This window comes from Fundulus heteroclitus, chromosome 20 (genome assembly GCF_011125445.2).
Source record: "Fundulus heteroclitus isolate FHET01 chromosome 20, MU-UCD_Fhet_4.1, whole genome shotgun sequence".
NCBI lineage: Eukaryota > Metazoa > Chordata > Actinopteri > Cyprinodontiformes > Fundulidae > Fundulus > Fundulus heteroclitus.
Genome location: NC_046380.1, coordinates 39,641,684 through 39,653,950, shown reverse-complemented (window position 1 = coordinate 39,653,950; position 12,267 = coordinate 39,641,684). Strand labels below are relative to the sequence as shown.

The following is a 12,267-nucleotide window of genomic DNA, read 5'->3' as shown; positions in this document are numbered from 1 at the left end:
GCAGCGTTTTTCTTTCTAGCATTAGCTTTTCAGATTTGTGCACCAATAAAAATCCAGCACCCTCCGCAGATATTATCAGCTATATTAAAGATGCACACGCATGCCTTAACATTTATTATTGTGGAGATTTGGTGAGCCTGGGATGCCAATCTGTACTGCAGTCCTCTAACAGTGAGCTTGTGTGACTTTTTTCTACCGTCCAGGTCACCGTGCATGGCAGCAAGATAAACCTGAATCCTCATGCCACCATGCAGACCTGGATCAAAAGTACGTTTAGGCTGTTTTCCTGTCGTCATCTAATGGATTATGAAGGCCAACACACATCTGCCTTACTCGAATAGGATTTTATCCTGTCTACCATTTGGAGAGTGGGTCTCTGTGTCATCCCCAGGGGAACATGGAGTCATGCGTCACTACACAAATGTTCATATATACTGTGCTAAGCTGGATAAAGTAAAATAGAAATTACCAAAAGGACTTCAGTTACATTTATTTCAATAATATACATTTATTTTATAATTCTGCCACCAGTGCTAAAAAAAAGTATTTCTCAACATGAGTTTTTCTGCACTGTCTAAATTAAAGGTTGGCTTTTTCCACGTTTTTCAGGACCAGATTAGGCTCCAGCTATAATTTACAAATTTATCTAAAAGTTGTTTTTAACAACTTTATCAGGGTGAAAAATATTTGCGGAAGGTGTTGTTAGTGCTTAAAGTGTCCATGTTTATTTACTCTAAACTCACGTTTGATTTTGAGATGTTTCACAAGATTTCCTGTCCGATGTCTGAATGATCCCGAGTGGAATCTGTTTGTGTGTGGTGTGTTGAGCTCGCCGTGTGACCGGACACCATACGGTGTGAGCAAACCTGTTATAGCTACGGTTTTTTATTGTAATGTGTGGGGTCTCTCAGGCTTTGAAAATCTACAATCTTGCCGTGTGAACCAACCTTAAGACCACTTTTTATCTGGTGGCATTTCATGATTTATTCAATTTGAACTGGACTGCAATGGAACATTTTAACTGAACTTAGTGCAATGAACTGGACTGATTTAAAATGACATTGACCGAAGTGATTTATATATATATATATATATATATATATATATATATATATATATATATATATATATATATATATATATATATATATATATATATACATTCATGCTTTGTCAGAACACCTGATGTGAATCGGTGCTAAACTCATAAACTGACCTGAATCAAGTTCTATGCATGATGCTATCCGAATTGGGAGGTGGTACTTTACACCCTAAACTTCATTGAAATTGTTCCATGAAATAACATTTTAGCAGGAGAAAAATAATGATATATGCAACTTATAAAATTATATGCATTTAATGAATTCACTGATTTGCAAATGCATCTTTATTCTTCACCAGAAGGAGCAGTTTTGTTGGATTGCTGTATTTCTTTGTTGGATGTTAGCTTTTCACTAGAACATAAATCTTTGAAAATATGTGATTATGAGTTTGTCTTTAACTTTGTATCAAAAAAAATACTGTGAATGCAGTAAAATCATTTTTTTTAAAAGACTGTCCACCCCTTTAGGGCAAGAAATGTGTTGGTCTTACTCTGCCAGCCAGACTCATGTGATCATGACATGCGGTGAAATGAAACATGCTCAACACAATCTGATGAAACAGTATGTAGAAATAAAGATTAGGGTCAAAGAAGCTGACCCCCGTCAAAAAAAAAAAAAAAAAAAAAAAAAGTTTTATGGATTAATGGCAGATGCTGATGACTTCCAGAACATATGAGTGTAAGTAAAGATGCTGCTGAGGGAACGGAGGACTCTTTAATACCAACAACGGTAATGCAGAGTGAACTTACTGTTTACATGACCCAAAACTACATAATCCATGGCAGCAGGGGGGGGGGGGAAATAAACAAAACAAAAAAACAGTCAGCAGTTTGGGAATAATCCCTGCCTGTCAGAAGTGTTCTCTCAACACGAAAGGCTTGAAGCACACACAAACACACAATCAAGAGGCTTGTGTGACAGTGATCCCGACAATCCATTAGCCTTTTTAGATAACCTGGTTTTCTCAAGCCCTTCAGAGATGTTTCTGAATAATTTACAGGGGCCTGTTTGAGACGCGTTTCCAAGGGAACTGGGAGAGACACTCAGATCCAACACAGCGAGAGGCAGACACCCGATTCAAACATGATCATGTCTGTAAATATTTTCAGTCCACATGATGCTTGACAGCTGTAACAGATCTCTAGGGTGTGATTTATCTCTCTGTAAATTATTCAATACTTTTATTCAGATAAACCGATGTGAGGTCAAACTCTGTGTGCATAACAAGAACAAACAATCAAAACGCATCTTTATCCACTTCAACTATGATTATGACTTGTTAAAAAGAAAAACAAAGAAACGTAAAATAAGATTTCCACTTTCAAACCCCCTAACAGCGAATTGGGCTGAGCTGGTAGCGTCTCCCAGAAGAGACATTTCAACCTTTCTATCACCATGTCACTGCTCTGGTCTTCAGGTGTTCATATAAGATAGTTTTAATGACAGCTTTTCAAATGAGAAGTCTTTCTTTTTTCAGTTGGAAGTAAAATCAACCTGCGTGATCTGGCATGATTTCTTCCAAAATTAGTCTGTGCTTGTTGCACCTGCTGTTTGGTCACAATTATTCTGGTTTAAATGTTATACATCTCAGTCATGACAGCACTTACTCAAAATTTTTTCCTAACCATTAAGCTTGTTCACATTTTGTCATGTTACAACTACTGTCGTGTGACCAAAGTAGTGTGTATCTGTACAGTACAAGGGAAAAATACACGGTTTACAAAACGTTTTGCAATAAAAATCTAAAAAAGTGCGGCATGCATTTCTCTTCAACCCTCTTTCCTCTGACACGCTTCGGTATAATTCAGTGCAACCATCCCTTGAGATGTCCAAAGTTGCTTTAAAATCAAACGAAACGCTGAAAATGTTCTATTTTCCTTCATTACATAATGGAAAAAAAGTTATTTTGTACCAACACATGGCAATATAGAGTAAAGCTATCTGTCGTATCCTGCAACTGCAGGAGCAGGAACGGATAGCACATGTGAGTCTGCTCTGCTCTGCTGCTCCCTGCACATCTGGGCCACACCTGCATGGGCCAGTGCTTGCTGTGGGGTGCAGCGCTGATTGAGTGTGGTTTCCTTGGGTTCCTTGCGTGCGCAGTCAGTGCGGTGGTGCGCGACACACGGACCGACTGCCTCTATGAGCAGTAATACTGTAAATAAAATATTTACGGTATGTTACAGGTTAATGGCAGATCATCTGCCATTAACCTGCAACATAGAAAGGATTCCTGGATCAATGTGTGCTTCTGTGGTTTTGTGTCTCTGCTCTGTCTTCTCTAAAGTCTGTTGGGGCAGATGATCATTCACACTGAGTCTGGTTCTCCTGGATGTTTTCCTCCCTGTTAAATTTTTCCTCTCCACTGTCACTTCATGCATGCTCAATTTGAGGGATTGCTGCAAAGCCATCGGACAATGCCGACGACTATCCACTGTGGCTCTACATTCTTTCAGGAAGAGTGAATGCTGCTTGTCAAGACTTGATGTATTCTACTGGATCTCCTTAGATAGGAAACTTTTTGACCAACCTGTCTGATTTGATTTGACTTTGTAAGGTGGTTTGAGACGACGTGTTGTGAATTGGCATTATATAAATGAAATAAAGCTGAACTGAATTGAATTATTATGTAGTATGGGTCAATTACTAATGCACCGATGTGTTGTACTAAGAACAGCGCACGTTTTACATGAAAATGGTTGTATACTTTTGTTTGACTTTGCACTTCTCTGCCCACTTTCTCTCTGAACTGTCTGCTGGGTTACTTGGTCTTCATGATGTTGTTTCTCTAATGTTCTCTAACGTCTGAGGCCAGAACCAGAACAGCTGCCATTATCCACACAGACGGACTCTATTTACAAGTTAAGTGACTTCTGAAGGCTGTTGGTTGCCCCACACTTGAATCAAGTGGTAATTAAGCCAAGAGGGCTGAATACAAATACAAGCCACACTTTTCAGATTGTACTTTTTCCTTCCACGTCAAAGTTATCCACCACTTTCTATTGGTCTATCACACAAAGTACTTAGGCACATCTCAGCTGGTGGTTATTATACGACAAACTGTATATGTTTCCAATGTAAAGTATTAACCTGTGGTATCAGATGTTGTCTTTATTTAACGTTGGCCTAATAGTTACGGCTCTGCATCTATATTGAACGAAAAAACCATACCAAGCAGCTGATAAATACGTTCACTGTTACACGTTATGCTTTGATCCTAAGTGAAGAGTACGGTAAGCAGTGTGAAAACAAGAAGTGCTGATCAGTTGGAATAACAATGTGCTACACCACAGACGAGCCGTACCCCCATATGGGCGTGGCTCATTAGGCAGTCTGTATATCAGTCCTTGCAAACATTATGTTTAAAAATAGTTTTTTTTTTCTTTTACTGGGACATCTACTGCCTGTGAAGAAGAGAAGAAAAACCTGGATGTGCTCCAACATTCCGATAGAAAAGAGCTGCTCTGCACCTCACACTGCAGACGCCTTTCTGTCAGCTCAGGTTCTTTCATTAGCTGAGGCCATTTTCTCATCCTTTCTATCATTTCTAGGAACGATCAGGGCGATCATATGTCTCATTTAAACGGGTAGAAATCCGCCCTGGCAAAGTGAATTAAATCATTCCCGGCAGATCTTTTATTTTTAAGGGTCTTCATAAGGTGAATGATCAGAGACCTCAGAATGCCTTCACAGAAATAAAAAGCCTGATTCATCCGTTTATAAATGTTTTAAAATCACATCATCTGACAGGAGCAGTAATGCTTCTTTAAAATGGACACAAAACATTAACAGTTTTCACACGGTTAATACGGGATGACATCCTGACGATCCATCTCCTTCGCAGTGCATTCAACAGAACCACCATTGGCCTTCCTAGGTTGTGAATAAACGGCATTTATCTGACAAACTGCACTAGTAAAATGATCCCCAGTAGATAAATTCCATGGACTGTTAGCTTGATAGAAGCAAAGCTACTATTCGTTCCTGCTAGGCTACTGAGTGGACAATTTTTTTTAAGGTTAAGCAAAAATAGACAATAGATAATACATTTTAGTTCAGAAGCAACATACTTCCCGTTTTTGAGTCCTGCTTTAAGTCTTCTTGTTTTTTGCTCTTATTCACCCCAGGAAGCACCAGTTCATCACAATGCATTCGGATTTACGAGCCATTTTTGATAAACCACATTTGATTATAATGTGACATGTAGAGTGGCTTGTCAGTCTGATCCATGTTAACACATTACTGGGAAATAAATTAATCTCCAGGTATGCGTGCACAGGGTTGGGTAATAAATCTTGTTATTATTTTGTGCGTAATGTGCACCACATTTCTCTGCACCTGTGTGCTTTTAATATGTGTCCTACATGCAGTTTAATAAATCACGCCCCGGGTTTGATTGGAATTTGCTGACTCGTGCTTTTTGAACCATCGCCCAACATGACCCCCCCTCCGCAAACAACTCGGGTACCGTCAGGAGGGTAGTGACTGGCATCAGGACAAGTGGAACGTAAACTGAGAGAAGCTGTGCCTCCGTTGAGGGCAGAGAGCAGGAATTTATAGGTTGCAATGATTTGGCTTTTATGCCTCATCTCTGTAATTAAACAGGCACAGAGTTCTTCCTTATTGATCTGGCTGCAAAGATTATTATTTTCAACAAAAGCTAAAAAGGGTCCAGAAGGAATAGGTTTCTTACCATTTATTGATTAATCTTGTGAGAGGCCATATAGGCAGTCAATGTTCACAGGCAGCATAGTCCTTTATGTTTGGTTTGATTCTGTATAAAACTTAAAAAGCAAACATTTGTATCTTCTGCGGCTAAAATGCTGTCTCACAATAATTCAGATCCAACTGAAAATTATTCGCGATCTATTCCTTAATGTCTCCTTGACTTGACTTGCTTTCTACTTCTTTTGGAACATGCACCTTTAATCTATCTAAAAAATACTGGTCTAGTGAGAAATTTAAATATCATGAGCATTATCATGGGCAGTAAAGTAATTAATTTAGGGTTTTTAAGGATTTCTTCATGTCCTTCTTTTTCTAAGATGATATGATTATAGTGCATACAGCTCAGCAGCTACCCTCCAAACACCGGACATCCATGGAAATCCTTGTAGCGTTATTTAAGGTTGCCCAGTGACTTTCTTTATTCAGCCAGGAAATATACAATGAAAAAAAAAGACTTTTTCAGCCCATAGGTCCCTTCTAACCGTAGCCAAAGAAAACACATTCAAAGTCAGGCTTGTTTTTTGTGCTTAATAGCTAAGAAATCAGTTAGTTTAAAGGAACCTGCCCTATTCTTTCAAGAGCAGCGGTCCAATATCCAAACAGAACCTTGGTGTTGGCAACACGAATCATGTGATCAAGCGCTATCGGACAAGTAGCTAGACATTTGGTGGGATGTATGTCATTTTGATCCCATAGGAATCAAGAAAAAAAATATTGTTACATACCCTATATATACATATATATATATATATATATATATATATATATATATATATATATATATATTCAAACACAACCATAAAAGCCCATTGAGGCCTTTGAAGAATGTTCGTAAACTTTTCACCAGAACTAAACTTACACCTAAGTTACAGTTTACATACCTAAAATGACTGACACATATTCTATCATAGAACCACTCATCTGTGAACTCAATAATGTTTTAGTGTGCGATCTGGACTCACCCTCCAGAGGAATGTCGATGGCTGTAGTTGCATGAAAGGCACAGATGCAGACGATCACCAACAGCCTCGGCGTGGCAGCCAATCCTGGGCCTTGCTGTGACCTCATGGTTTCTCAGCAGGATTTAGGAGTTTTATCGACCAATCGTTGCTGTCCTCTGTGTCGTCAGTTCATTTCTGGGACGGGCGGAAGATGCTGTACCTGTGAAGGCGGCACAGATGGAGAAGCCCCCATGAATCCACCCACGCTCTGGCAGACAGTAAGGCAAACCCCCAAACACAACAAATCCCCCGTGACCGGGTGCACGGCTGCTCTCTGCTCAGCCTTGCAGAACGAGGTGTGCTGCACATTTTCATTTGCTCTCAGGAAACATTCGTGCTGTGAACCCCTTCGAGTTCTGGTTTAAAAAAATAAAAAATACCTTTCCATTAAAATCTGCCATCATCCTTTTCCCTTTTGAATATGTTTGCTGTCTGCTGGGGTGTATTCTTCTAACGCAACAATACGTAGAAATAAACCAAAACAACAGGGGCTTGTGGATTTAATAATGCACGGTAGATGTTCAGCCTTAATGTGAAAAGAGGAATTCAGTCGGAAACCAAGCCAGGGCTGAAATCAACACGAACATTAACATCAAAGCCTGGCCGATGTAATCGCTGTGTTGTTTTCGTCGGGGGCTGCATTAGAATGACTTAAAGAATGCAGCAACAATTTTATCTATTGTTGCAGAACGCGCGGCCCGCCTCAGGGGACACGCATGAAAAGCGTGCAAAGTTTGGAGTCAGACAGAGCAGTCTGCAGAGAACGCAGCGCTGCTCCATTTTCCCCCTAACAGACCGGCTTTTGGACCATAATGAGCAAAGGTCCAGGCTGCTGAACCACAGGAGGGCAGAAAGCCAACTACGGCAGATCTGATGTCGGGACGAACGCGCTGTAAAACCTCCTGGGTATCACTTCATTATTCTTCCTTATATTAGCTCTGACCCGGCTTAGCGGGTCACGATGGAGTAATTAGCCCAACAGCTAGGACACCCTAATAACAAAACGGGGTGATAATGGGCAAACAGTAGAGATTTAGAGAGATGTGAACTATTGAAGCTGCCGGTCCACTGGGATTCCCCTCAGAAGGGCTTTAAGCATAGCAGTAACACAACATGGATGAAGTCCAGTAATTGCACTCCTTGTAACTTAGAGTCTAATTAGAGTCAAATAAGGTGTGCGTGCGTGTTGCAACGCAGCAGTAACCAAGATATGAAGGTGTTCAACAAGCTGTGAAATGTCTTTAGGAGACTGGAATCTAACACTTGCTCTGTTCTAATCTTCCCCCTGCCTTGGTAAATTCAATCGGCAGCGCTGAGGTCAGGCTCCTGGTCAAGGGCTGTAATTCAATAACCGACCGCTGAACAACACAGTTCATTTGGCTCCTTTGAGCCCTTCTTTTACACGTACGTGCACTCTGAACTTCTCATCTGCTCTTAATGGTATTAGCTGTGACTTGGTGTGGGCCCTCCTAAACCAACACGGGACCTCTGTGGCTACCAGCTCACAGCAGCACTGAGCTTTCACACCCTGCAGCTCTTTGGGGAAGTAGTTTAAGTGATAGGCCAAAACAAAGCAGTGCAGAATTGTGAAAAGTGGACAGAGGAGGTGTTTTACAAATAAAAATGAAAAGTAGATACTTTGTCAAACTCAGCCGGTTTAGGTGGAAAGCTTCTGTGAACGTCAGTTCTGAAGTCTTGACGCAAACCTGATTTTATCTGGGCCATTCCGACACTTAATATCTGATTAGTCAATGATTTAAACTATTTATTTTTAGGTTAGTTGTCTTCCTGGAGGGTGGACCTCTGTCCCGGCCACAGATCTTTTACCACCAACAGCTTTTCTTTCCTGGTCCACCACACATAGCATTTTCAAGCAGGCTAAAATGTTCACTCTCCAACCCATCTGACCAGAGCACCTACTTCAGTGTGTTTGTGGTGTCCTCTTTATGGCTTTTGCCACATAGTAAACCACATTTCAAAAAGGCTTTCTTTCAATCATGGCTTACTTCCTCCCACTTTTCCATCAAGATAGATGTGAAACAGCTCAAGGGGGTATGAGTACCTTTGCAAGGCGCTGTATTATAAACATTATCCAAATCCATCCCACTCTATCACAATTCATATCCATTGATTTTAGGTCCTGCGTAAGATTTGCCCCGGGCGTGAATTTCTTTGCTTCATCTTTCTCTGAATCTCTGTAATTTATGCTGCTAAAAAAAAAAAAAACAAGTTCTAATGGAAACTCTAATTGATTCTGGCTGTACTGGTGAGATTGGCCGGGTTAAGCAACGAGGGGAAGGGTGGGAAGGCTGCAATCCCCTGCAATCTTATGGTCACACACAAATCTTTTACCTTCCTAGCACAGGCTTAGATGGATTACGTTTTGTTCAAACCGGGCCTTGTGATTTAATTTGTTCTCCCCTGCCCAATGATTTGTTGGGGACGGACCCGGCCATCTGGCTTCAGAGAGGCCCGCTCAGAACTTAACTGCTGTGAGCGATAATGTGTACATTGAACTCTGAGGGTATGGTGCCTATTGGACCTATATTATTGAGGCCCACCTCTTAACTCGTGTCTGATTTACAGACCACAGGCTGTTCCTAATCCGGAGCCATCGCACCCTCCTGAGACTGACGGAGCTGGCAGGAGGTTAAAAGCTGCTCGCTGTGGGAAGTACAGCGTGAGCTCCGACCTGAGTCAGCCACAGCTCGGAGGGACAAGAGTTCAGTGCTGGAGGGGAAATAAAGCAATGTGGGCCAGGAAAATGCTGTCGTCGTTCTGGCTGACAGATGGAGAACACCCTCTGAAAAACTACTTCCTTGTCAACCTGACCAAAGCTATAAGAAATTTTAAATAACACTGGAACAAGTGCGACTGAGACCATGCTGATGCCGACAATGATGTTGACATCATTTCTTACTTTGACCGGCAATGGTCCCAAACCAAAAAACAGGTTGCTGGTGTCTAGCATCTTACATTCCCCTACCTCTGGAGTAAGATGTAGTTTTTATGCTTTCATATCATGACATGTGGTATGGACCAAAGTGACATTGCAAGAATCTGATTAACTGAGTCCAACATCAAAGCATTGCAAAAAAATAAAATAAAAGAATACCTCCAAGATAAACCAACACAAAGTCGTGCATAACTCTGAACTGTGAGGAGGTTTTTACAAATAAAAAAAAAATTAAACGTGCAGCATGCCTTTTTATAAAGCTCTACTGAGTCAACCGGACTTCACATTCTGTAAGGTCAATTTATATTTAACGAAGTTCAATCGTTGATTAAAAAGCCTGGCCTGGTCTCCACAAAAATGTAAGTATTTTAGGCCATCTCAAAACTCCCTTTCTTAAAGATGTAGAAAATTCCTGGAGAAAATTGCTTATAATAAGTTGGTTTTATACTTGAACGAACACAACCTTCTTGAACCATTTCAATCTGGTTTCAAAACCCGTCATACTACTGAGTCAGTGCTGTAGAAGGTTTGACATTCTTTTAACCACAGATTCTGATCACTCTGTTATTTTCATGTTGATGGATCTTAACTGCTGCTTTCGACACAGTGGACCATCAGATCATTTTAACTCGGCTGGAGAACTGGGTGGGCATTCGTGTTGTTGCTCTAGAGTGGTCAAATCCTATTTAAGGGAGAAATGTTAACTCATAAGTAACGTCCCTTACATGTGGAGTACCTCAAGGCCCCATACTTGGCCCTCTTCTCTTTTTACGCTATTGACTTCCTTTTGGCTCAGTTCTCTGTAAATATGGTGCTGCCTTTCATTTTTATGCTGATGACAGCCATATTTATACATAACTGAAACAGGCAAAGCAATATTGCATAAATCACTTTCTGGATTGCTGAATTGACAGCATGGATGCTGTGGATTTTATTTAGTTATTTTTTTGCATTTTAATGAACAGACAACTGAGGCATTGCTGTTTAATCTCAGTTCTGTTTCTAAAACCCAGGCTAATCTGCATCCTTCAATGGAATATTTGACTCAGACAGCGACAAATGTGGACATTGATTTTAAATTTCATGCACAGATTAAATCTGTAATGAAGTCCAGTTTTTATCATCTGAGACAACTGGGTACAGTTAAACATTTTCTTTCACGGCATCATCTTCAATTCATGCTTTCCTTACGACTCATTTTGATTACTACAACAGTCTTTATGTTGGGCTAAGCCAGCCTTTAGTTAATTGCCAGCTGGTTTAAAATGCTGCTGCACGCCTTTTAACTAATATAAAGAAACAAGAACATATCACTCCTATTTTGGCATCTCTACACTGGCTTCCAATTTGTTTCTGAATTGATTTTAAAGTTATCTTATTTGTTATTAAGTATTTAAATAGTCTTCCCCCGTAGTATCTCTCCAACCTGATTCTAATGTATGTTCCCAGATGCAAACTCAGGTTAGCAGATCAGATAAGAGGAAGTTGAGAGGTGAGCGAGCGTTTTCATTCACCGTCCCCAAATTGTGGAATATGCTGCCATTGCAAATGAGACGGGCTCACTCAATTGCTGCTTTTAAATCTTCTCTTGTTTTTTTTGTATTAGTTTTATTGTTCTGATGTTTTATAAGTTGGTCATAGTTTTATTGTATCTCTGCTTGGTAGAACTGGCAAGGGTATCCCCTTTTTGAAATCCACTCAGAATTCTTTCTTTTTTCCCCTCCATACTCACCCAGACCTGGCAAATGATAGACCAAATTCCAAACTTTTCCAGACTGCATAGCAACAGTGTGGCCGTAATGTAAAAAATATGTTTATTTTCAAAGAACTGTTTGTAAATGGGAGTTTGGATGTTCTCTCTGTGCATGCATGGGGGCTGCACAGTGACACAGTTGGTAGCACTGTTGCCTTGCAGCAACAAGAACCTGGGTTTATACCCTGAGTTCAAACTGTGGTATTTCTGCAGGGAGTTTGCATGTTCTCCATGTGCATATGTGGGTTCTCTCAGGGTACTCTCACTTCCCCTCACACTCCAAAAACACGGCTGTTAGGTAAATCTGTGCTTATAAATTGGTCTTAGGCGTGTGTGTGTGTGTGTGTGTGTGTGTGTGCGTTGCCCTGTGATGGACTGTCGACCTGTCCATGGTGTATTCCGCCTCTTGCCCAATGACTGCTTGAGATAGGCACTAACTCTCAGTCTCTGAAACCTCTGCAGAAAGAAATGTGCTGAAGTGCACAGTCAAATCTGACAAATATTGCTTGGGTTATTGTTTTCTAATGCTAACTTCATGATACATTCTCAACTTTCCTTTTGAGAATACTTTCAATGGCTTATTGTTTACTTTAAAAATCCTTTCTCACCCCGTGCCTCTTGTTGACATCTCTTTTTTTTTTATAGGCGAGAAACCACTGTATGCTGCATCACTCAGTCTCTCCCACTGACTTCAACTTAATTAAATAATTTTGGCCCACTTCCACA

General features: G+C 40.5%; 1 protein-coding gene across 13 annotated transcripts in view; it reads right to left on the bottom strand.

The window, feature by feature from the left end:
- chl1b (cell adhesion molecule L1-like b) overlaps window positions 1–12,267 on the bottom strand; it is a 106,062-nt gene that overhangs the window by 42,707 nt on the left and 51,088 nt on the right. For 10 of the 13 annotated variants that reach the window (XM_021322619.2, XM_021322594.2, XM_021322608.2 and 7 more), the window contains exons 2-3: window positions 6,794–6,992; window positions 1,853–1,870 (exon numbers count right to left, since the gene is read on the bottom strand). In XM_021322619.2, the coding sequence (XP_021178294.2) occupies window positions 1,853–1,870; window positions 6,794–6,899 (124 nt within the window). In that variant the 5' untranslated portion in view covers window positions 6,900–6,992. The remainder of the gene's footprint in view (window positions 1–1,852; window positions 1,871–6,793; window positions 6,993–12,267) is intronic. The other 3 variants (XM_021322603.2, XM_021322637.2, XM_021322613.2) reach the window with 1 other exon arrangement.